This window comes from Macaca nemestrina, chromosome 1 (genome assembly GCF_043159975.1).
Source record: "Macaca nemestrina isolate mMacNem1 chromosome 1, mMacNem.hap1, whole genome shotgun sequence".
Lineage (NCBI taxonomy): Eukaryota > Metazoa > Chordata > Mammalia > Primates > Cercopithecidae > Macaca > Macaca nemestrina.
The window spans coordinates 59,267,932-59,293,396 of NC_092125.1; the positions used below are offsets into that span (position 1 = coordinate 59,267,932).

At 52.6% G+C, this 25,465-nt stretch overlaps 1 protein-coding gene across 1 annotated transcript in view; it reads left to right on the forward strand.

Annotated features, from left to right (window-relative positions):
* Positions 1 to 282: 282 nt before the first annotated feature.
* Positions 283 to 25,465, forward strand: part of LOC105484954 (immunoglobulin like and fibronectin type III domain containing 1) — a 34,470-nt gene continuing 9,287 nt past the window's right edge. Inside the window, exons 1-17 of the mRNA XM_011747063.3 lie at positions 283 to 289; positions 1,108 to 1,227; positions 3,130 to 3,269; positions 4,513 to 4,612; positions 6,636 to 6,680; positions 6,909 to 6,954; positions 7,530 to 7,704; positions 9,039 to 9,152; positions 11,208 to 11,376; positions 12,563 to 12,835; positions 13,596 to 19,931; positions 20,518 to 20,633; positions 21,348 to 21,489; positions 21,848 to 22,147; positions 22,736 to 23,035; positions 23,576 to 23,749; positions 24,800 to 24,928. Of these exons, the coding sequence (XP_011745365.2) occupies positions 283 to 289; positions 1,108 to 1,227; positions 3,130 to 3,269; positions 4,513 to 4,612; positions 6,636 to 6,680; positions 6,909 to 6,954; positions 7,530 to 7,704; positions 9,039 to 9,152; positions 11,208 to 11,376; positions 12,563 to 12,835; positions 13,596 to 19,931; positions 20,518 to 20,633; positions 21,348 to 21,489; positions 21,848 to 22,147; positions 22,736 to 23,035; positions 23,576 to 23,749; positions 24,800 to 24,928 (8,686 nt within the window). The remainder of the gene's footprint in view (positions 290 to 1,107; positions 1,228 to 3,129; positions 3,270 to 4,512; positions 4,613 to 6,635; positions 6,681 to 6,908; positions 6,955 to 7,529; positions 7,705 to 9,038; positions 9,153 to 11,207; positions 11,377 to 12,562; positions 12,836 to 13,595; positions 19,932 to 20,517; positions 20,634 to 21,347; positions 21,490 to 21,847; positions 22,148 to 22,735; positions 23,036 to 23,575; positions 23,750 to 24,799; positions 24,929 to 25,465) is intronic.

Consider the following 25,465-nt stretch of genomic DNA (forward strand, 5'->3'; position numbering starts at 1 on the left):
AATGTTACCAACTGGGTAGCATCCTACCCACTCCCTGGTCTCTGGGAAATTGGTTTTGCAGGGGACAGGGAATTGCAGGAAACCAATCAGTGCCATTAGTGGGTTAGAAAAGCTCTTGGGGGCAGCAGCTTTTTCCAGCTCCCACCCCAGACATTGGCTTATGCACTGATGGTGTGGGAGGGGTGGGGTGAGACCAGGCTGGATCTCTCAAAAGCAATTCCATTTCTGTTCTCAGGAAAATAGAACTTCTACCCTGAGAGGAGTCAAAGAGGAGGCAGAACTATGGCAGGTAAGAGAACAAACCTCCCCTCCCCAACCCTCCCTGGCAATCCTTACCAGGACAGAGAGGAGAGAAGTGGTAGGGATCAGAGATTTCTGGGACGTGCCCATCTTGTTTGTTGTTGTTGTTGTTGCTGCTGATTTTGAGACAGAGCCTCACTCTGTTGCCCAAGCTGGAGTGCAGTGGCACAATCTTGGCTCACTGGAACCTCCGCCTCCTGGGTTCAAGTGATTCTCCTGCCTCAGTCTCCTGAGTAGCTGGGATTATAAGCATGTGCCACCATGCCTGGCTAATTTTTGTATTTTTAGTAGAGATGGGGTTTCACCATGTTGGCCAGGCTGGTCTCAAACACCTGATCTCACGCAATCTGCCCGCCTTGGCGTCCCAAAGTGCTGGGATTACAGGCATGAGCCATTGTGCTGGGCCTTTTTTTTTTTTTTTTAAGAGTCTTGGCTTTGGATTTCAATTTGTTTTCCTGAATAAGGGGTGCAGAGCCCCCACATGAGCTCCCGCTTCCTGAAAAGGAGCCCTTTCCCACTCTCTCTTCCAAGCTTTTCTCCAGTGACACACTCAGGGTCTTCCCAGGGTGCCCCACCCACTTCCTAGAGGCTCCATTCACATTACCTGAGGGGTGCCACCAGATTCTCATTAGAGAATTAAAAAGCACTGTGCACAGGCGGGAGGTAGGACAAAAATCCTGCCCCAACAGTAGGAGCGAGAAGGGGCTTCTTGCTCCTTGGGCGAGTGGATGGATGCCCATTCTGTTGAAGGGTCACCCAATAGGGAGAAGGCGGAAGGCCCACCTCCCTCTCTCCTGCATTCTTCAGGAAAGTTCCGGAAGTCCCATATCCCTGGGGTGAGCATCTGGCAGCTGGTGGAGGAGATCCCTGAAGGCTGCAGCACGCCGGACTTTGAGCAGAAGCCCGTCACCTTGGCTCTGCCAGAGGGTGAGAGCCCAGAGGGGAGCTGTGGAGGGGAAGCAAGATTCCTGCTGTCCTACCTCCCAGGGGAGAGGGCTAGGGCACACACCTTCCTGGACACCCAGGCCCTACATCCATCACCAGACCATAGCCTGGCTCCCTCCTATCCTTAAGGGGGTACGTGCTTACCTGGAACCCTAGAAGTGACAAGGGACCTGGGGAAAAGAGTGGATAAAGAGAATGAAGAGACAACATGCTATTCCAGTGTGAGAAATATCTGGGGGGCAAGGATGGAAAAATGCTAAATCGGGGAGCAGGGAAAGGTTGTGGTGTTTTCTGGTCCCTCTCTCCTCTCCTCAAAGCCACCGCTGCAGATAGGCACTGTTAATACAGTTAATGTGATTCCTCCCAATCCTCGCTTCCAGGCAGCAACACCCGCAGTGGCTCACAGGCTGGGCTCAAGAAGGCCCTTCTAGAAGGCCACATAAGAAAGTGCCCAGAAAAGTGGTGGGAACAAAGGCTTATTGGGGAAAAAGTGGAAATTGGTGTTCTTTCCCCAACACACATCCCTGCAATAAATTTTAGTTAATAGCATCCTCGTAATAAGAAAAAGAATGGCATTTTATTTTTCTTTTTTCTATTATTATTATTATTATTATTATTATTTGAGACGGAGTTTTGCTCTTGTTGCCCAGGCTGGAGTGCAATAGCTCGATCTCAGCTCACTGCAACCTCCGCCTCCTGGGTTTAAGAGATTCTCCTGCCTTGGCCTCCCAAGTAGCTGGGATTGTAGGCATGGGCCACCATGTCTGGCTAATTTTTTGGTATTTTTAGTAGAGACAGGGTTTCTCCATGTTGGTCAGGCTGGTCGCGCACTCCCGACCTCAGCTAATCCACCTGCCTTGGCCTCCCAAAGTGCTGGGATTACAGGCGTGAGCCACCGCACCTGGCCAAAGAATGGTATCTTATTTTTCTAAATCTGGAACAAGGTAATGAGAAATTGGGACGGGCCCTTGGGCCTTTAGTCTATATTGCTCTCTACTAAGATGTTCCTGGTGGGAGGCTGAGGGATTCTTTGAGGGCAGGCAGTTCCCAGGTCTCCATGCCAGGCATGGAGCTTGGGGTCTTTTCTGAGGTTGGAACCTATGTCTCAGCACCAGCTCCTTTGGGCACCAAATAGCCATTCTTTCCCGTGGTTGTGATTCCTCTTCCCTCTAGAGAGTAGGAATGGGAAGGGAACCCACAAAAATCTCTTTTTTTTGAGATGGTGTCTCACTCTGTCACCTAGGTTGGAGTGCAGTGGCGTGATCTCTGCTCACTACAACCTCTGCTTCCAGGGTTCAAGCAATTTTCCTGCCTCAGCCTCCCAAGTAGATGGGATTACAGGCACGCACCACCACGCCTGGCTAATTTTTGTGTTTTTAGTAGAGATGGGGTTTCACCATGTTGGCCAGACTGCTCTCGAACTCCTGACTTCAGGCGATCTGCCCACCTTGGCCTCCCAAAGTGCTGGGATTACAGGCGTAAGCCCCTGTGCCCGGCCGGAACTCACAAAATCTCATTCCCTTCCCAGTCTTGGCAGAGCCTTCAGACTCCTTGCTCACCCACTCTCAAGAAAAGCCCCTCTCCCCTAAAGCCCTGCTGGCCTCCCCTTTCACCAGGGCCAGTCCACCTATCTCTTTCCCTCAAGCAGCCCAAGCTTCCGCAATACAGAAAGAGGAAGGACTGCCCTCTGGGTGCCTGGAATCTGCTGCTTTCCACCTGCCTGTTCCAAGTCCTGAGTCAAGGGGACCCAGGCCTGGCACCCTTTTTGGAAGGGGCTGTTGAAATACCTAGATGAGGAAGATGATGTAAATTAGAATTTAAATAAAGTATACAGTCACCTTCTCCCAAGTTGTCAGTCTTCTTGCTCGTCTCTTCCTGCTGCAGGGAAAAATGCTATCTTTCGGGCTGTGGTCTGTGGGGAGCCCAGGCCCGAGGTGCATTGGCAGAACTCCAAAGGTGACCTCAGTGACTCCAGCAAGTACAAGATCTCCTCCAGCCCTGGCAGCAAGGAGCACGTGCTGCAGGTAATAACCATAGCTCTTCCCCTGACCAGGGTCTATTCATCTTTTCCCATCCCCTTGAAGATCTCTTTGGCAGCCTTCAGGCCCTAAAGGAGTAAGACATACTCCTTGTTGAAGTTGAATCCATTCAACTCCATCTCGTGACTCAAAGTTGACTGAGCCAAGAATGGATCTGGCAGGCTCTCAGATACCTCTGCTGATAACCGGGAAGGTGGTGTAGATTAGAGCTTAAGAGCTCAAGCTCTGAAGTCAGACTGCTGGGGTTACAATCCCAGGCCCACCACCTTGGCTTTGGAAAGTCACTTTACTCTTTCTATCTCTGTCTCCTCATTTGTAAAAATGGGGTAATAACAGGACCTGCTTTAAGGAGTTGTTATGAGTTGTTGTTGTTGTTGAGACAGATCTCGCTCTGTTGCCCAGGCTGGAGTGCAATGGCATGATCTCAGCTCACTGCAACCTCCGCCTCCCGGATTCAAGCGATTCTCCTGCTTCGGCCTCCCAAGTAGCTGGGATCACAGGCATGCGCCTTCACGCCCAGCTGATTTTTGTGTTTTTAGTAGAGAAGGGGTTTCACCATGTTGGCCAGGCTAGCCTTGAACTCCTGACCAACGGTGATCTGTCTGCCTCGGCCTCCCAAAGTGCTGGGATTACAGAATGAGCCACTGTGCCTGGCCAGGAGCTGCTATGAGGATGAAAGTTTTATGTAAAGTGTCTAGCTAGTGCCTGGCCTATAGTGAGTACTCAATCAATCTTGGCTAATCTGAGCAATACTATAAATACTAACCATGGGATACCTACTATGTGCCAGGCCCTACTATGTCACAGGGGCTAAACATTTGACATAGATTATATATTTAATTCTAATCATTCACCACTTTTTTGAGGAATTATATTCCCATCTTATAAATGAAGAAACTGAAGTTGAGAGAAGTTAGATAACTTGCTCAAGGTCCCACAGCCAGTAATACAGGACAGAGACTGTTTTCAGGCCCAGATCCATCTGACCCCAAAATCACACTCTTTCTACTATGCTACATTGTCTCTGATGGCAAAGAATGGGTACATCCACCCTCTGTCCCGAACCAGGTTTTTGTTTTGAGATCTGTCTTTCCTGATAAAGACTATGAGCTCCATAAGGACTAGGACTATGTCTTAATCACTTTATACCCCCAACACATAGCCGTGTCTAGTAAATGGAGGAAGGGGACATGGTAGCCCTGCTCCTCTGCCCTTGGCCTTTCTGCAGATCAACAAGCTGACAGGTGAGGACACGGATCTGTACCGCTGCACAGCAGTAAACATGTACGGAGAGGCCACGTGCTCAGCGAGACTCACCGTCATTGAAGGTGGGCTTTTCCCTGAGCTTGTCTCATCAGTGCACAGGGCAGAGAGCCCACAGAGGAATCAGAGGCCCCGTGGCTAGTGAGGGAGGGGAGCAGAGGGGAGGGAGGCCCATTGAGGCTGCCGCCGCTGCTGCAGCCCCACCTTGTGCTGGGCCCCTGGCTTCATCCACATGCACACTGAAGTCTGCATGTGTTTAAAAAGGCACACCTTGGCAGATGCTCTGAAGGATATTCTCTTGGCCCAGTAAATGAGCAGGACCTGAAAGCTGGCTTCTAGTCCTAGAGCTTCTGCTAACTCATTGAATGGGCTTTATTTTCCTCTCTGGGTCTCAGTTTCTCCACCGTGCAAAGGATATTTGGATATTTTGGACAGGCCTATGCCAGAGTTAACAAACAGGTCACACAAAGGCCAAATTCTCCCTCAGACATGTATTTGGGCATGCGTGGTGTTTGAAATTTTAAATCTTGTCAACCTGTAGTAATTAAAAGGTAGATATCTCTTGAGGAAGCAGGTCTAGTCTCGCCATTGATTATGCTTACAATTGATCTGCCTACAAGTAACAGAAAATCCTACTAAGAGTAGCCTAGGAAATAAAGATATTTCATTCCTTCACATAAGAAGTTTTGCGAGTGGTGTCCAGGGCTCATACCACAGCTCAGGGCTGCCATTAGACAGCTGATTCCTTTGGTCCCACTGCTCTGCCATCCTTAGCATATTGGCTTATCACCTCATGGCCATAAGAGGGCCATGGCAGATCCAAACCTAATCCATGTTCAAGGTAGGAAGGTGGAAGAGGTGGCCCAGGTCCATCTGCCTCTCTTATTTTTATTTTTATATTTTTGAGATGGAGTCTCACTCCATCACCCAGGCTGGAGTGCAGTGGCGCAATCTTGGCTCACTGCAACCTCTGCCTCCCAGGTTCAAGCCACTCTCCAGCCTCCCCTGAGTATCTGGGATGACAGGTGTGCGCCACCACGCCTGGCTAATTTTTGTATTTTTAGTTGAAACAGGGTTTCACCATATTGGCCAGGCTGTTCTCAAACTCCTGACCTCAGGTGACCCGCCTGCCTCAGCCTGCCAAAGTGCTGGGATTATAGGCATGAGCCACTGCGTCTGGCCTTTTATTTTTTGTTTTTTTGAGACCTGTTGCCCAGGCTGGAGTGCAGTGGTGTGATTATGGCTCACTGCAGCCTTGACCTCCCAGGCCCAAGTGATCCTCCCACCTCAGCCTCCCAAGTAACTGGGACTACATGCATGCATCATCACACCCAGCTAATTTTTTGATTTTTTTTTTTTTTGGTAGAGGTGGGATCTCCCTATGTTGCCCAGGCTGGTTTGGAACTCTTGGGCTCAAGCTATCCTCCCACTTTGGCCTCCCAAAGTGCTGGGATTATAGGCGTGAAACACCACGACCAGCCCATCCACCTTTTTTATAGAGGAAGCAAAGGCTTTCTCAGAAATTCCTGGAGCTCATTGGTCAGGATGGTGTCACGTGAGCACTGCTAGTTGCAAGGGAAGCCGGGAAGGCGAGTGTTTAGCTTTTTCAGCCTCTCTAGTGGAAGCAGATGATGAGGATTACCAATGGCTGCAGGATTAACCAAACAGCAGTGTCTGACCTATTTGGTAATATTGGGCTTATACCCTGATATGGCAGCTCTCAGGTGGAGTGAAAGAGCAGCTGCCCCTTTAGATACTCTTGAGTTTGTTGTGGTTGCCAATGTCTGCTTCACGCATTTCTGCCGCCTCCCTGGCCCCTGTGGACACATGACTGGGCCTCCCCTGCATGAGATGATGCTTAGGTTGGTCCCCTTGGCCATGGGTAAGGCTCTGGGGTAAAAAAGTTTATGATGGACAGACCCTCCATCCTGCTCCATCCCTCTTGCTGGGATCATCCATGCCTTAGAGGACAGCGGGGAGAGCAGGGCTCTGGGACTCCATCAGTTTCTCAGGAAGACTGTCAACGTGTCTTACTTCCCTCCCTGCTTGTCCACATCGACTCCTTCCTCTCCTCCCTGGATGATCCAGTTGGCTTTCGGAAGAATCGGAAGAGGCACAAGGAACCACAGGAAGGTAAGTAGATTTGTCAGAAATCTCCTTGGGGCCTGTGGGGGATAGACTACTCCTTTCCTGGTGTTCCCTGCCTGGTTGAGCCACCATGCATACCTTGTGGGTCACCACCAGTCTTCAGGACAGCCCCTTTCAAAGGCTTGGTTGTCAGCATGGGCACACAGAAAAGCCCTGCATCAACCCTCAGGCATCCCACCTGGGACTGAGGCCTCATTCCTGCTCCTTTTCCAGACCTCAGGAAGGAGCTGATGGACTTCCGGAAGTTGCTGAAAAAGAGGTGGGTTTGGGCCTGTCCATGAGGGATTTTGGAGCCTCCCATAGTATTCACTCCCTACTATTTCCATAAGTAAGTTGGGCTTGGGCCGCACCTCCACCCAACACAGCAGGGAGCTGGACTGCCTGTAGCAGATGGGAGGATGGGAAGGGGACTGAACTGGGAATTCTGGATCTAGCTCTGCCATTTCAAAGCTCTACATCCTTGAGTTAATCATCTCTCTTCTGATTTCCTCCTTTGCAAAATGTGGTGGTCCACTGGAACAATGATGTAACTTTTTTTTTTAAAGCAACAGAACAATGCAACACCCACTTTCCCCAGACATCTTACTTAGAAATCTACAATACAGGTTGTTAGAAGCATTTCTCCTGAAAGTTGTGGGGTGAGGCTGAGGCTCGCCCCACCCATCTCTGAATCCTTCTGGCCCCAAAAGTGGTCAGTCCCAGAGATTCCAGGCTCTGTATTTTCTTGAGTGCAGATAGAGCAGCTTCCTAGAACTACTTGGGGCACCAGAGCCAGGTGGCCAACAAAGGAGCAGGGGTTCCTCTGGCCTCTGACTGGCTGGCCTTGCTCCCCAGGGCCCCACCAGCCCCTGAGAAAAAGATAGACCTTGAGCAGGTATGGCAGCTGCTGATGACGGCAGACAGGAAGGACTACGAACAGATCTGCATGAAGTACGGCATCGTCGACTACCGTGGCATGCTGCGCAAGCTACAGGAGATGAAGAAGGAGCAGGAGGACAAGATGGCACAGGTGCCTCACTCCATGGACACCCCTCACTCCATGCCCACCCCTCACTCCATGCCCACCCCACATATCTGGACCATAGGTGCCTCACACCTGGAGGTGGGCTTGGAGGCAGAACTTAGGAAACCAAGTATGATCGAGGGGCCTGTCTCCATCTAGTCCCCAATGGGGTATCTGGCTAAGGCCTTGGGATCCCAGGTTGGTGTCCTGCCTTTGCAACCTGGTTCTGATACTTACTAAACTCTGGAGCTTTGGAAGAGTTAGGGCCTCTGTATCTTGGATTCTTCATCTGTAAAATGGGAATTATAGTCATGCCTACCTCGCAGGGTTATTGGGAGGATAATGAGAGAATGTACTTAAAGTACTTAGCTTAGTGCCTGATACATGGTAAGGGCTCGATTTTTGCTATCATCATTGTCACCAGATTGGGGGGGGGCGGTACCTCGTTGGTTTATTTCTCCTTTTTTTTTTTTTTTTTTTTTTTGAGATGGAGTCTCACTCTGTTGCCCAGGCTGGAGTGCAGTAGCACAATCTTGGCTCACTGCAAGCTCCGCCTCCTGGGTTCACGCCATTCTCCTGCCTCAGCCTTCTGAGTAGCTGGGACTACAGGCGCCTGCCACCACGCCCGGCTAACTTTTTGTATTTTTAGTAGAGATGGGGTTTCACCGTGTTAGCCAGGATGGTCTCAATCTCCTGAACTCGTGATCTGCGCGCCTCGGCCTCCCAAAGTGCTGGGATTACGGGCGTGAGCCACTGCGCCCAGCTACCTGGTTTATTTCTAAAGGCTTTCATGGAAGGGAATTTTACAGTTCCCATTAGCACTCTGATCCCAGAATCTTATCAGCTGTACAGGAATTTCTTCCCTGTGTCTAACTTAACTATAACATAAGTCTAATTTTTCTTCTGAAAATAGAAAACAACTCGTTTTCATTACCCTGAAAATAGTATCTTATCCCCTTGAAGGATAAGTTTCCTTACACCTAGGGTCTCAGCCTTCTCTCCTCAAAGCTTTCTCATTGGCTTTGACACAGGACCCAGCACAGAGCTTTGCACACAGTAGGTGTTCAACTAGTGTTTGTTAGAAGTACAGATGAATTGAAATGCCCTACTGTGTTCTAGCACCTGGGCACCTGGGGTCTTTTCTTGGTTGTCTTCTTGATCTGATCTCTCATCTCGGAGAATTTCCTTCCTTGAGGGGCTTTTCCCCACTTGTAAAAGGGGCCAATGCATGCTCATCTGGGACGCTGTGGGCCTGGGATGGTACCAGGACCTATGAGGGTTTGGAGTGCCCCGAAGAGAGAACTTCATGAACTCTCCTGGTGGGTTTGTCTGCTTTGTAGTACATCAACGCCATCTCCAGCTTAAGACACATCAGGGTCACCAAGGATGGGATTGCAAAGTTTGACCTGGAGCTGGATCTCAAGGATTCTCAGAGCAAGATTTACCTGTATAAGGTGAGGCTGGAGGGGCTATGAGTGGGGGGATCTGGCAGGGATGCTGCAGGTCTAGTGGGGAGAGAACTGTGGGTACCCTGAATTCCTCCATGGGAACAACCAGAGCACACAAATGGTGAGCCCCTCATCCCATGGAGTTCCTGGTTGGAGTTGGGCCAAACCCTGGTGTAGACCATCCATCCACAAGGACTTCTTATCTCACACTGAGCAACCAGTCTCTCCAGCTGGGCCTGTGACTCTCTGTAAATTGTGTCTAACACCAGAGCATGGGGGTGAAAAGAGGGTTCTGAGAAAGTGCACCCCTTTCCATCTGAGCTTTCTTTCCAGAGACTTCATACATCCCTACCTGGGCTCTAGGAGTAGTTACCTGCCAACCAGATGGGGGCAGCGGCAGGTGGGGAGGAGCTGGTAAAATTTGCCTAGTTCTGTAGCCAGACTCATCCAGCTTCATCACTTATAAGCTGTGTGACCTCAGACAAGATACTTATCTTCCCCATGCCTCAGTTTCCTCATTTGTGAACTGGGGATAATATAGGACCCGCCTCACGGTGTACTGCAGCGCTAAATGACATCATGCGTGACTTGCCCCTCCCCTCACCTCTCTGCTCATTCCTGCTTCTCTTCCCCTTGTCCCTCTGTTCCTGCCCCACTGGCCTCATCCCTGTTCCTTTGCCCCAGCTGTTCCCTCTGCTTGGCATGCTCATCCCTGATATCAACAGGGCTCATTCCTTTATGGCAGAGAGCCTTCCCTTGGCCACTCTGTGTGATTCCACTATGTCCCTCCAGCCCCGTCCTAGCACTCAGGAGCCCTGGACCCATATCTACCTTTTTGTTCCCTGGTTCTCTCTTCTCTTTATTTCTCTCTTTCTCTTCCTTCTTTCCTTTTTTCCTTTTCTCTCTCTCTCTTCCTTCTTTCCTTCCTTGCTTCCTTTTTTCCTTTTCTTTCTTTCTTTTTCTTTCTTTCCCTTCTTCTTTCCTCTTCCTTCCTTTCTTTCTTTCTTTCTTTCTTTCTTTCTTTCTTTCTTTCTTTCTTTCTTTCTTTCTTTCTTTCTTTCTTTCTTTCTTTCTTCCCTCTCTTTCTCTCTCTTTCTTTCCTTCTACAGGGTCTTACTCTGTTGCCCAGGCTGGAGTGCAGTGGTGCAATCTCAGCTCACTGAAACCTCTCCCTCCCAGGTTCAATCAATTCTCCTGCCTCGGACTCCCGAGTAGCTGGGATTACAGGTGTTTGCTACCACACCCAGCTAATTTTTCATATTTTCAGTACAGATGGGGCTTCACCATGTTTTCCAGGCTGGTCTTGAACTCCTGACCTCAAGTGATTCACCCGCCTCAGCCTCCCAAAGTGCTGGGATTACATGCATGAGCCATCACGCCCGGCCAGTTCTATTTCTTTCTAACATAAATTATTTACTTATTTATGACATTTATTATTTATATTTTTCCCCCATAGGATTTTAGCTAGTGAGAGCAGGAATCTTTTTTTAGGCATTGATGTGTCCTAAGTACCTAAAACAGTGCCTGGCACACAGTGGGCCCCTAATAAGTATTAGCTGTTGTTAATATTCAGCAAGTAGCAAACCTATCTAGGGCTTAAAGTAGGTATGCATATAGATTACTGGGTTTGTAGAGCCTTATGGATATCTGATGGTATTCTCTGCAAGTTCCTGTTGGTGAATAAGTTGAGCTAGGGCCCGTGGGCCATTGGTGTCATGTCCAGCCTCCCCTGCTATCCTCGCAGGGCTGCTGGGGAGTAACTCTACTCATAGCCTGAGCTGGAATGTCAGCAACTTTAGGTGCCCCTTTGTATAACACTTGCAGACTTTTCACTCCATGGACATTCCTAGAGCATGGATTCCCATCCAGCTCACAATCCCTGTTCCCATGTCCTCCAGGCCCTGCTGTCCACCCCATCCCAGCTCCTCTATGGTTCCAGGAATCTGTTGTCTGGTGATTGGGCCTATGGGAGAAAACTGCTGGTTATAGCCAGAATGGGACTGGGGCAGGAAGCACTGAGGAGCCGCTGAGGCCCACCTCCTCTTCCTTTTCTGGCCTTAGGATGGTGAGATGATCCCCTATGGCTTCAACAACCAGACCAAGCACTGCCTGCGCCGGCTGGGAAAGCGTTATGAGTTCCAGATCCAAGACTTGAGGCCTGAGGACTCTGGCATTTACCAGGTCAAGGTGGAGGATGCTGTGGTCTTCTCCACAGAACTGGAGGCCAGTGGTGAGTGGTCTACACTGCCGAAGTTGGAGTCGGGGAGATCTGTGAGAAGTGGAGTCCATGTTGGTGCAATGTGTGTGTCGGGGGGTAAATGTGATGTGGCCCCAGCTGCAAAGACAACTGGGAGACGGACACATACCTAGATGGCCAAATTTTGATGCTTTCTGTTTTCCAAAGCCTTGGTGCAAGTTATCTCTCCTGGTGCTGAGCTGGGTTCTACTGAATTACCGTCACAGACACAGAACATATGTGTCATGCCTCTGCTCAGACCTTCTGCAGCCACCAATTATTTTCAGATCAGATCCAGACTAATTGCATAGCCTCTAGAACTCCTTTCTGTTGCATGTCCTTATCTCCCACAAAGCCCTAGCAAGAATCTCTGGGTTAGGCATCCTCGCACTCCATACAGACCTTTCCTTTTCTGCTTCCTGTATTCCTTCCCTATCTAGGAACTGCCACTCCTCCTTCATCAAACTCTGTGCCATCCCCATGAGTACCTGTGTCCACATCACTCTCAGAGCAACCTGCCAGCTCAAGGGGGTTCTTGAAAGGACAAGGAGAGGCCTGGGGAAGGGAGCATGTCCTAAGAACATGGCTAAATCAAGGTTGGGGGAGAGAAAAGGAGGTTATGTGTCCCAGCAGTGGGGAGGTGCCCAGATGGGACTTTGAGAAGCCTGAAAACAGTGCAGTTTGGGAAAAGGAGTGCGGGTTTGGGAGTCAGCCAGACCCTGGTGTGAATGTTGGTTTCTCTTAACTGCATAAGACTGGAGCAAGTTATTTAACTTTTTAAGCCTCAGTTTTCTCACCTGTAAGAAGAAATTAATAATACTTACCTGGGGGTAAGTAATTATTACTTGGATGAATAAGATAAAGGATGAATAAGATAAAGTACTGGCTCTTAGCATAGTGGTTTTCTTCGTGCATCCACCTTGTCCCCAAATAGAACTTTTGGGTTTAGAAGTATGGAATCCTAGAGCTGAAAATAAGCCTCATTGCTCATAATTCTAACCCCTCATTTTATGTAGGGGGAATTGATACTTGAGGTCCAGAGGAGACCTATCTCAGGTAACACAGGGAGTTTGTGGCTGAGCTGGTCTAAGCCAGGATTTCTGAACGGCCAGCCTTGCCGCCTCAGGTCACACTGTGTCATACCATCAAGCTGATATCCCCATTCTTGCTTCCCTGGCAGCCATACCCCCAAGAGTGGTGGTCCCACTGGCGGAGACCCACTGTGAGGAGCACGGTGACGCAGTCTTCGAATGTACCTTCTCCAGCCCCTGCCCTAGTGCAGCCTGGCATTTCCGGCACCGGCTACTCCACCCCAGTGACAAATATGAAGTGTTTGTGTCCCCCGACGGGCTGACCCACCGGCTGGTGGTGAGGGGCGCCCGTTTCTCAGACATGGGCCCCTACTCGCTGGGCACTGGGCTCTACACTTCCAGCGCCTGGCTGGTGGTTGAAGGTGAGTGCTTCACATCTCTGTCTTTCTCTGCCTCCAGGGAAGACCTCGGGGCTGCAGAGGCATGAGGAAGGCGAGGCAGTGGGATTTCCTCTGGTCAGCCATTTGCTCTGGAACGATTCCCTTGCTCAGAGAGAATAAGGAAGGCTCCTTAGATTATTCTCCACCCATTGCTGTGCAGACCTTCATGGCCAACCCAACCCTTCTCAGCTGTGTCTGCTCCACTGGGTCTCTTGGAATTACTCTGGGGCACAGATGGCTCTAGGGTCCTAGGCAGCCTTGGGACAGTGGCCCAGGTTCAGTCTGGGTGAGAAGGCCCTGCATCAGACCAGAGCGCACTCTCAAACCTCCCTGGGGATTGAAATTTGGGTTCAAGATGTTCCCAGGAAAGTGTAAATTGGACATAAGTTAGGCAGGTGATAGAGCAAGTTGATATTTTAAAAACCATGCACCTGCTGCGGCAGTTTGATAAACAAATGACTTTTGGCTTATGCATTTTCTCCAAAATCCTCAAGAAGCCTGTAGCAGGGTGGCCTGTGGGTATGGGACTGGGGGAGGTGGTGATGGGATTCACCCATCCATCCCTGGAACACCCTGGCTGCCTTGCCAGGTGGTCAGCTTGCTTCTCTCCTGGGGAAGCGTAGGTCAGGCAAGCAGTTGGGCTCAGGCAGGTGCTTTGGCCGGATTTAACAGGAGTTTTGGTACTTTCTCTTGTCTCTCCATGTGGGCACTGATCTTCCATATGAATAAACACTCACCGAAGCTGGGAAGGATAAAGACCTTCAGTCCACAAGTGCTGACCACCAACTACAGAGGCAAGGAGCCCAGGCCTCAGGAGCAGAAGAGTCTGGGAGCATCAACAGCCAGGGAGAGAAATTCAGAGAGCAGGACCCCAGTGGGGGCTCCCTTGAGGGGGCAGGGATGGCTTCTGGGTTCCAGCACATAGCCAGCCCAGACAGGGATGGCCTTGGCAGACATGGCTACTCCTTGATGGAAGACAAGGGGGCAGCTGTCTCAGCCTGGGGCCCTGGACAGGAAGGCGAAGGCTTTCTAGAAGCAGAGGGAAGCGGAGTCACTCTTCCCAGGGAAAGTCAATCTGGCAGAGAGGGAGGCTGGGCTGAAAGCCTTGCAGAGAGGCCCTATCTACAGGGAGAGAGCTCAGAGTCAGGGTTGGGCCTCCCAGAAAAACGACAGCAAGATCGTGGCAGAGACAGCAACGGTGATGAATGCTGGAGGACAGCAGGAGGCTGGGAGGCTGGGTCCAGTCCGCTCCAGGCTGGAGGACTGGGGAGCAGCAGGGAAGGAAAGGAGCACAGAGGGGATAGTGGAAGACAACTGGATAGGCATGCCCCGGAGCAACTGTGGGATGCTCAACTGACACCTGGGAGAGGAAAGAGTGACATGCAGGGCTACCAGTCTGATCCTGTAGGGTCCTGGCCAAGAGGAAAGCAGATAAAGATTTCACAGGGTGACAGCTTGGCTGAGATGGACAGAGGGGATGCTCCAAGTAGGGAAAGAAGGAGAGGAGTAGTAGTGTGGGGTAGTGGGACTGGCCTGGGAGAAGCTGGAGACAGCAATGGGGCGGGAGGTCCTGGCACCCTGGAGTTTACTGGAGGAAGAGGTTCTGGCTCCAAGGCAGGTATGGGCCCTGAATCCTGGGATTCTCAGGGAGGTAGACATACTGACTATGGGGAAGCCTGGGGCTACTGCGGGTCAGGAGAGTTTCTAGGACAGACACTTGGAGACAAGGACTTCCAGGAACCATCAATATCAGGTGGTAGAAAATTCCGTCTGGGAGATGGGAGTCCTGAGATCAAAGTGGAAGACTCACTGCAGGAGGCAGATGGTCTGTGCAGGGGGGAATCTGCAGTTGGAGGAAGTGTCTATAAAACTGGCCCTGGAGGCCCAGGAGACCCCAGAGGCTGCGAAGGTGGCCTACAGAAGCTCAGGGGAAGGGATGACCAGGAAACAGCTTGGGCCTCAGGTGAGATAGGGGATGACCCCAGAAGCTTCCAGTCTTCCCAGGAGTGGACAGCAGGTCACAGAGCAGCAGGGAGTGTTGGCAGAATAGAATCTAAGGGCACAAGTCCTTGGGATGACACACCATCTAGCCTCAGAAAAACTGGAGCCCACTATGGGTCTGGAGTGCTGGGACCCAGTGGATGGCAAGAGGGTATGGGTGGTACCCAGGTGGCTGGACTGACAGAGTCTGGTCAGGGGGTGGATGCCAGAAGCCGTGGGCTAAGTAGGTCTCCAGGCCTGGGTGCTCAGGGATCTGGGGGGATACTAGGAGATACGGAAGGATTAAGAGGTCCTGGGTCAATAGGGTCTGAACCAGATTTCTGGAATGGATCAGGGAGCTCCAGAGTAAAAGGACCCAGAGGCTATAAGGATGACTTGGAAGGTCCTGGGAGAATGGAATCTAGGTACGAGGGTGGCTTAGGATATTCTAGGGGAATAGGCCCTAAAAGCGGGGCTGGTTATAGCTATGGCTCAGGGGTTCCAGGAGAAATGGGGTCTGGCCATGGTGCTGGTTGTAGAGTTTCCCCTAGGGCACCTGCAGGAATGGAGTCTGAGGAAGGGGGTGCATACAGGAATGGCTCTGGGGTGCCTGGGGGAGTGTGGTCAGGAAATGAAGAATCTGGCCCTGCAGGAGGAGGGTCTGGGAGAATTGCCAGTCTTAAGAATGGCTCAGGTGGTCCTGATGGAGCACCCGTGGATGACATCAGGAATTGGGCCTCTGCACGCCAGGGTGGCATGGGCCCTAGGGGAGGGCACCATTCAGATGGCAGCCTAGGGAGTCCTGAGATGACGGGGTCTGTGGGTAGAGGTGGTCTCAAGGCCCCTGGAGTAGTGGAGACTGTTGGGATGGGATGTGTGGAAGCAGAACCAGAGAGCTCTGGAAGAATAAGGCCTTGGAGTCAGACTGGCTTCAGAGCCTCAGAGGCCCTGGGGGCCTTTGGAGAAGGAGGCTATGAAGATGGCTCTGGGGGTCCAGAAGCCATGGAACCAGGGCTTCTGAGGGCAGGGAGCAAAGTGGGTGAGGGGGATGGGACAAGATGCCCTGGTGCTAGGGCCTGTGGAGCTGGAGCTCGTTACAGGGATGATCCCAGGCACCCTGAGGCACTCGCAACTCACACCGGGGCTGCTTCTGAGAGCCAGTGGGCTTATGGGGCTGGCAATGTGCTGGGTTATGAGGATGGATCAGAACTGCCAGGGCCTCAGGGAACTGGGGTCAGAACAGCCTATGGAGGAGGGTCAAGGGGCCTTGGGCCTAGGAGTACAGGACCAGGGGGTGAGGCAGGCTTTAGAGAGAGTTCAGGGGACCTCCAAGGAATGGGATCAGCAGATGGGCCGGGTTGTAGGAAGGGTATTGGGGGTTCGGGGGAAATGGGGTCAGTGGATAAGGAAGGTTACAGGGAAGATTTGGGGACTCCTGAGAATACGGGTTCGGGGAGCAAGGCTGCTTATAGGGATGGTGTAGGGGGTTCTGGGGCAATGGGGTCAACGGATGAAGCAGATTATAGGAGAGATTTAGGGGCTCCTGAAGGAATAAGTTCAGGGAGCAAGGCAGATTATAGGGGTGGTTTACAGGGTTCCAAGGAAATGGGTTCAGAGAGCAATGCAGATTATAGGGGTGGTTTAAAGGGTTCCAGGGAAATGGGGCCAATGGATGAAGCAGATTATAGGAAAGATTTGGGGGTTCCTGAGGGAATGGGTGCAGATTATAGGGGTGGCTTAAGGGGTCCTGGGGAGATGGGGTCAGTGGATGAGTCAGGTCATAGGAATGGGACTGGAGGTTATGGGGAAATGGGGTTGGGTTATAGGGAGGATGTGGGGGCTCCTGAGGGAATGGGCACAGGGAGCAAGGCAGGTTATAGCGATGGCTTAAGGGGTTCTGGAGAAATGAGGTCAATGGATGAGGCAGGTTATAGGAAAAATTTGGGAGCTCCTGAGGGAATGGATTCAGGGAGCAAGGCAGGTTACAGGGGTGGTTTAAGGGGTTCTGGGAAAATTGGGTTAATTGATGAGTCAGGCTCTAGGAAAGATTTGGGGGTTCCTAAGGGAGTGGGTTCAGGGAGTAAGGAAGGTTTTAGGGATGGTTTAGGGGGTTCTGGGAAAATGGGGTCAGTGGATGAGGCAGGCTACAGGAAGGATTTGGGGGTTTCTGAGGGAGTGGGTTCAGGGAGTAAGGCAGGTTTTAGGGATGGTTTAGGGGGTTCTGGGAAAATTGGGTTAATTGATGAGGCAGGCTCTAGGAAAGATTTGGGAGTTTCTGAGGGAGTGGGTTCAGGGAGTAAGGAAGGTTTTAGGGATGGTTTAGGGGGTTCTGGGGAAATGGGGTTAATTGATGAGTCAGGCTCTAGGAAAGATTTGGGGGTTCCTAAGGGAGTGGGTTCAGGGAGTAAGGAAGGTTTTAGGGATGGTTTAGGGGGTTCTGGGAAAATGCCGTCAGTGGATGAGGCAGGCTACAGGAAGGATTTGGGGGTTTCTGAGGGAGTGGGTTCAGGGAGTAAGGAAGGTTTTAGGGATGGTTTAGGGGGTTCTGGGGAAATGGGGTCAGTGGATGAGGCAGGCTACAGGAAGGATTTGGGGGCTCCTGAGGGAATGGGCACAGGGAGCAAGGCAGGTTACAGGGGTGGTTTAAGGGGTTCTGGGAAAATGGGGTTAATTGATGAGTCAGGCTCTAGGAAAGATTTGGGGGTTCCTAAGGGAGTGGGTTCAGGGAGTAAGGAAGGTTTTAGGGATGGTTTAGGGGGTTCTGGGAAAATGGGGTCAGTGGATGAGGCAGGCTACAGGAAGGATTTGGGGGTTTCTGAGGGAATGGATTCAGGGAGCAAGGCAGGTTACAGGGGTGGTTTAAGGGGTTCTGGGAAAATTGGGTTAATTGATGAGGCAGGCTCTAGGAAAGATTTGGGAGTTTCTGAGGAAGTGGGTTCAGGGAGTAAGGAAGGTTTTAGGGATGGTTTAGGGGGTTCTGGGGAAATGGGGTCAGTGGATGAGGCAGGCTACAGGAAGGATTTGGGGGCTCCTAAGGGAGTGGGTTCAGGGAGTAAGGAAGGTTTTAGGGATGGTTTAGGGGGTTCTGGGGAAATGGGGTCAGTGGATGAGGCAGGTTATAGAAAGGATTTGGGAGCTCCTGAGGGAATGGATTCAGGGAGTTATACAGATTACAGGAATGGTCTAGGCGGTTCTGGAAAAATTAGTTCAGGAGGTGAGGCAGGTTATAAGAATGTTTTAGGGGGTTCTGGGAGGATTCCATTAGGGAGTGAGGCAGGCTCTAGGGGTAGTTTGGAGGATTCTGGGTACATTTTGTCAAGGAGTGAGGCAGGTTGTGGGCAAGGCTTTGGGGGAACTGGTGGCATGGGGTCAGGGAGTGAGGTCAGTTATAGGGGAGGCTCAGGAGGATCTGGGGAAATGGGGCCAGAGGGTGAGATGGGTTATGGAGATGGTTCAGGGAGGCTTGGAGTACCAGGCTCACTAGCTGGAATAGGACATGAGGCTGGACCCAGAGGCCACAAAGCCATGGGGCACAGGTCAGGATATTGGGTAGCATCAGAGGGTGGCACGAGCTGCAAGGATGGTCCAGAGCGAGCCAGGGAAACAGGGCTTGTGGATGGGGCAGGACCTGGGGTGGAACCTGGGATGGCTGGAATGCTGGGCACTGCAGGTGGCATGGCACAGAGAGACAGCCCCAGGGGCCCAGGGGTGCTGGGGTCTCAGGGAGGGCCACAGACTCTTTCAGATGAGAGAGGCTCCACCAAAGATCTTGGGGGCTATGGAACCTCAGGGATCCCTGAGGCCTTGGAGGCTGCTGGTGACGAGGGAAAACCAGATGTCAAAGAATGGCAAGATAGTTCTGGGACTCCAGGGTCTTTTAGGGACAGAGGGGCTCCCAGGGCAAAGGATAGGTCTCCAGACCAAGCAGGGATCATGGGGTCTTCTGGGTTTCTTGATGGCAAGGGGGCAGTAGAAGGTGAAACCTGGGCAGCAATGGCTGCTTTGGGGTCTGGACATGAACAGGACATCTGGAAAGCAGGCCCAGGAATGACAGACAGGGGTAGAGTTGCTGGCCAGGGGAGATTGGCATCTCAGGGAGGCGGGGACTCACTTTTGGGAGGCAGAAGGATAGGCTCAAGGAGCTCAGCGGGGACAGGCCAGGATCTGGACAGCAGCTCTATGCCTGGGGAAAGGGGCAAGTCAACATCAGGGCCTGCTGATGGACTAGGAATGAGCAATGCCTGGGCTCCTGACTGGGAAAACCAGGGGTTTAGCCGAGGCAGCGTAGGTGCTGGGAAGCAGCCCGCAGGCTCCAGAGCTTCCGGTTCTCTGCAGGAAAAAGATGCCGCTTTTGGTGGGATCCATGAAGGGCCAGGGGGCTTAAAGGGCAGGGAGGGTGCACCAGGCCAAGAGGTGGCTGGTGGATGCCGAAGCCCATGGTCCCTGGATAGCAAAGGTTCAAGTCGTGGAAGGGGCAGTTCTGGTGGTGCAGAGGACTCAGGTATCCTGGGCAAGGGGAATTCTACTGAGCGGGGAAATGCTGTCATCCCAAAACCTGGGGAGTCAGGACCTCAGGGAGCCTGGAATGGCTTAGATGGTCCCTTTGGCAGAAGAGCCTCTGGAGATAGGTCAGGAGGGACCCAGGACCTGAGCTCTCAGCTAGGCAAGGGACAGAGAGGAGGAAAGAGGTCCCTCGGGGAACAGGGGTCCCTGGAGGCTGAGGATGGTGAGGTCCAGGATCCTGGGGCCCTAAAGGAGGATGAGGTACAGGGAGTGGAAGAGGCTGGGAGGTCAGGCAGGAGGCCTGGCTCACTTAGGAGCAGGTCTCAGGCACAGTCAGGGGCTGAGGTGGGAGGAGGAAAGAGAAGGGGAGCGGATGAGGCTGGAAGCATGGGATGGCAGTCTATGGGGGAGAACCGGGGGTGCCTGGAGGAGATGCTGAGTGAAGATCAGAGCCGGGAGCCCCCCAGTCACCTTGGTAGCAGGAAAGGTGGCAAAGATGGCAGTTTGGACATCTATGGAGAGAGGAGAGATGCTACCCAGAGTTCCACATCCAGATATAAGCCTGGCACTGGCAGTTTCTCCAAGGAGGCCCGAGGTAGGTGCTTCTCTGCTAAGCTGGCTCCCATGGGCTAGAGACAGTGGGGAGCTCCCTGGCCACTGGGATGCTTGGGTCTGTCCCAGTTCTGCCCCCAGCCCCAGGATTTTGTCCCTGCCAGTACTCCCCATTCTCAGGAACCTTTTGCAAATTTAGGAAGCAACCTCTTCCTCTTTATGAAGATGGGGTCCAGCCTGTGAAAGACTCAGAGTTCTCCTAGGAGACCTCTTTGCTCTTGAAACCTTATGTCCACAGCACCAGAGTTGTTGACCCAACTCTCTGTGGGTTACCAGACTTCTCACCTGGGTGACTTGCAGCGGCGGGAGGAAGGGGGCCTTCGTATACCTTACACCCCAGGTCTCCTGGACCAGCCTAGGTCCTGCTGAGAAAAGCAGCAATGCTTGGGCTCCTGTCTAGGAAGACCAGGGCATTGGCACCAAGGCAGCATAGATGCTGGGAACCAGCCCTGCTGACACCAGCTGTGCCCAGTTGGCAGGACCATGGTGGCCTTGCAGGGCACAGCGCAGGCCATGGCCTGGGAGGCTCAGCTCTGGCGACCCCCTCTGTGTCTCTCCCGGCCCCATAGGCCACTTCTCCCAGGGCCTGGCTGACATGAAGGTGCAGCAGGGGGAGGCTGCCACACTCTCCTGTATCCTCACCAGTGACCTGGGACCCGGCACCTGGTTTAAGGATGGCGTCAAGGTACTGCCTCCCCTCACAGCTTCTCTTTACCAGCAGGAGGGACAGAGGTAAAGCAGAGAACAAGAAGAGGGTAGAGGCTTTGAAAGAAAGATTTTTTCATTCTTCATTTTACTAATGTATCCACCTCAGGAGAAGTTTAAATAGCCAATAACTTGGTGTGTTTAAAATAAAATTGGATTTTTAAATGATGTGTATCCTACGCCCTGCAGCACACCCCTTGTTCTTCCACCATCCAAAACGCCTCTTCTATACCCATACCTGCTGAATCCTACCCATCCTTCAAAGGCTTGTATAAATGCCATCTTCTCATCCCTACCAGAAGGGGGCCCTCGTCTCCCTGCACAACCTCCCTGTCCTCCATTAAAGCTGTCACCCCAAGAGAAACATCAAAGTGACTCAGGGCATGAGGCTCAGTATCAGCTAGGTCTGGCTTCAGATCCCGGCTCTGCCACTACCAGTTATGTGACCTCAAGCAAGCTGGTGAACAGTCTGGCTTCCTCATCTATGAAGTGGGACTAATAATAGCACTTACTTCATAAGATTGTTAGACAATTAAATAAGGTGCTAAGCACAGAGAGCATTGGCACACAGTAAGCATTCCATTCACACAGCTGTTATCAGGATCCCAGCATCTGTAAAGGGCTCTGGTTAGCTGGCCTGGAGGAGCTGGGATGGGAATGGGGTGACCTTCTCCTGCTGTGGCCCTGTCTCCAGCTCACCGCCCAGGATGGAGTCATCTTTAAGCAAGATGGTCTCGTGCACAGCCTCTTCATCGCGCGCGTGCAGGGGACCCAAGCCGGGAGGTACACCTTTGTAGCTGGTGACCAGCAGAGTGAGGCCACTCTGACCGTCCAGGGTAAGGCCTAGCCCTGCCCTGCCCTGTCCCATAGTCTCTTTGTACCAGGTGATATGCCTTGCTTTAAAACACCTGAATTTGTGGCTACTCTGCAGCCAGTATCTAATCTCATCCCCAGAGAAGATGATTTAAAAAGCCAACTCATACTCTGTCTATTCCAGCATCTTAGCTCTTTCCTTGTCAGGAAGTCCTTGATGAGGTCTAAGCCTGGTCTCTCCCGCTGCAGATGAAGCCCCTTCCCTTTGTGGCAGAGCAGGGGATTCCTTAATCTTCCCCCAGACTTCCTTCTCTGCGTCCTCCTTTCTGCATTCCCCGGTGCCCAGTGCTCTGGTCTTTGACTCTCTTGTTTTATTTCCAGATTCCCCTACCATTGCTCCAGATGTGACAGAGAAACTGAGAGAGCCACTGGTGGTCAAGGCTGGGAAGCCGGTGACAGTGAAGATCCCCTTCCAGAGCCACCTCCCCGTTCAGGCTGCCTGGAGAAAGGACGGGGCCAAGGTGGTGGGCAGTGGTGACAAGGAGGCCCAGGTGGACCTGGGGGACGGCTACACGCGGCTGTGCCTCCCCAGCACAGGCAGGAAGGACAGTGGCCAGTACAGTGTGACGCTGAGGAGTGAGGGAGGCTCTGTGCAGGCCGAGCTCACCCTGAAAGTCATAGGTACCAACCCCATCTTCCCCCAACCAAGGCCTGAGAGTTCCCAGGGTTCTGGGCCCTCCCTGCCATCAAGGGCAGGCCTGGGGTGTGATCTCTGGTGGCTCTGATCCTCATTTGCACGCTGTTTAAGATCCAGACCTACCCCTAATTCTGCTCAGACTGCTTAGGAAGAAGCAGTTGAGATCAACACAGCCGGGCTCCTGCTGGGTGGGGGGGAGCCGATTATGCTTCTCTGACCCCAATGCACTGGGCCCTCAGGAAGCTGCTGGGTAGGATGGTGGTCCCCAGCCCTGAGTGGTGCCAGCAAGGTAGGACTGCTGTGGGCCGAGCAGGTGCCCATACCAGCCCCCGGACGGTGGAGCTGGGACGGGCTGGTACATTCCATGGCACATCCCTGGGTGCACATATGTGTTGGGGGTGGGGACGTCTCAAGAGTGTGTGACCCTCTGGGTAATGCCCAAGGCTCTCTGGACAGTCTGCCCCATTGCAGGCTTATCCACTGATGAGTGGCAAAGGGGGGCGGGGAGCGGCGCTGTTCCCATCTAGCTCCTCTGACCCCTCCTCTTCGTGCTCTTCTCTGTGGATCCCCAGACAAGCCTGATCCCCCACAAGGCCCCATGGAGGTTCAGGATTGCCAGAGGGCTGGTGTCTGCCTCCGCTGGCGGCCCCCAAGGGATGATGGGGGCCAGCCTGTAGAGTGCTACATGGTGGAGAGACAGCAGGCTGGCAGGAGCACTTGGCTGAAGGTGGGCGAGGCCCCCGCTGACAGCACCACCTTCACGGATGCCCATGTGGAGCCAGGCAGGAAGTATGCCTTCCGAGTGCGGGCTGTGACCTCGGAGGGGGCTGGCGAGGCCCTGGAGTCCGAGGAGACATTGGTGGCTCCTGAGGGTGAGAGAAAAGGCTGGGGCTGGGGGTGGAGGACACTCCTGGGCTCCCCGCTGTGCCAAGGAGGGCAGGCTGTCCCAGAGGCTGAATGACACCAGCCTGTGCTCAGGGCTTCGGAGGCCCTTCTATAGCACTCTGGAGACTCCTTCCCTCAGCTGCATTTGGGATCTGGCACCCAGATGAGGAAGTGTTTTACAGAGTCTCCGGGAGTGAGGGTATGGGCCAGCAAAGCCTACTGTCTCGGGCCCCAGGGAGAGAGGGGCATCCACCTCCAACATCCTATCAGGGGACCCGAGGCGGAGGGGCCTTAGGGCTGGCTCTAGGCTTCGAGGCCACGGTGCCACGGTGCCTTCTCTGTCTTTTCATTCCTTCCCTTGAATAGCTGGAACACTGACCTAGGGTGGGCTGGCTCAGCCCCGACACTCGCCAGGACAGGGAGGAGTGTGGCCTGCCCCAGATGCCCCTGCCTCCTACCCCCAGGGGCTCCCCGTGAGCCGGCACCTGTCAAGGCCTCTGGCTGACTGGAATCTTCCTTGCCCCCAGCTCTCCCCAAGGCCCCTTCCGCGCCAGCCATCCTGTCAGCCTCCAGCCAGGGCATCACGCTGACATGGACGGCACCTAGGGGCCCTGGCAGCGCCCACATCCTGGGCTACCTGATCGAGAGGCGTAAGAAGGGGAGCAACACCTGGACAGCAGTGAACGACCAGCTGGTGCCTGGTGAGCATTGTCCTGGCTTCCAGAGCTTCCTTAGACCGCTCCTGGCTCCAGGATGCCAGGAACTTGTCAGTTCAGATTGGTTTAATACAGTGGTTCTTATCTAGGGTGGTTTGGCAGTATCTGGAGATATTTTTCATGGTCACAGCTGAGTGGAGGGTAGATGTTACTGGCATCTAGTGCAAAGAGGTTAGGTATGCTGTTAAACATCCTACAGTACACAGGACAGAACCCACCCCCTCCTCTCAAAAATCCCAAAGAAGTATCTGGCAAAAAAAAAATGTCAATCATGCTAAGGTCAAGAAGCCCTGATTCAGAAATCCCAGCTGGGAGCCAGAGATGAAGCTCTTAGCCCTGGCCCCTCCACTTCTTGCCTTGACCTTGGACAGTTCACTTCCTCTCTAGATCTGAATTTCCACATCCATGAAGTGGAGAGGAGGGTCCCCTGCCCCACTAAGTAGTTTCCTAAGAAACAAACTGCATTCTGAGATCAGAAAGAACTTGGAAAAGCCAACGGGCTGGGCAGATGCGAGGGGTCTTCTGGTAACCCTTAGCATTTCTTTGCTCTGCGTGCGTGCTGCAGAAGTCCAGGTTTGAGGAGGGAAGAACGGGCTCAGAACAGCTTGCCAGGAGACCTGGGTTCAGGTCATGGCTCTGCTACTTAGAAGCTGAGGCCTGTCAGGGCTTTAGTTTCCTTATCTCTGGAAAGAGAGATGAACAAAGGGCAGCCTTACGATTTCACTATTTAGTTATCCTGCTTTATTTAAATATGACAGCAACTCTGTAAGGCAGAGACAACCAGGGAGATTAAGGTACTTGCCCAAGAACATCCAGCAAGTTAGTGGTGGAACCAGACAGGGACCCGAGGCCCCTGACGCCCTGAGCAGTGCTCTTTCCACTTTGGAGGGAACTGAGTCACAGCGGGTGGAGGGCTGTAGGGAGGAACGTGTTAGGACCCCAGGCTTGGTCTCCTTCAGAACTTGGAGGCACCCAAGCTATCTCCCCACGTCCAGCCCCATCCGGGTGGGACTCACACGAGCGGGCTCTTCACAGAGAGGAGGTGGACGGTGGCGGACCTGCGGCAGGGCTGTCAGTACGAGTTCCGGGTCACAGCTGTGGCTCCCCCAGGCCCTGGAGAGCCTGGACCCCCATCAGATGCCGTCTTTGCTCGGGACCCCATGAGTAAGTAGGGAACCAACCCAGGATGGGGGTGGGGGTGAGCATGGGATAGCCCTGAAGCTGGGTGGGACTTGATGGAAGGTCACAGGTCACAGGTCGGGGCAGTCTTGAAGGACATGATCAGGAGGGCTGAGATATAAAAATCAAAAGGCCTCTCGGGTGAGCCACATCTTAGGGCCCCTATATTGAGATCAAATAGGCCCAGAAGCCAGGCAGTGGTATTAGAAGATTCCTTCCCTGTCAAGCATAATGGTTCACACTTGCAATCCTAGTACTTTGGGAGGCAGAGGCAGGAAGATTGCTTGAGCCCGGGAGTTGGAGGCTGTAGTGAACTATGATTGCACCACTGCACTCCAGCCTGCATGACAGAGGGAGACCCTGTCTCAAAAATAATAATAATAATAATAATAATAATAATAATAAAACAAAATAAAAAGGGGGAGTTCTTTTCAGGATCACTTCACTTACTCTTTGGCCTCTCGGCAGGCCAGCCCCCAATCTGGCCCACCTGCTCCAGTCCCATAAGCATCCACTCACCCC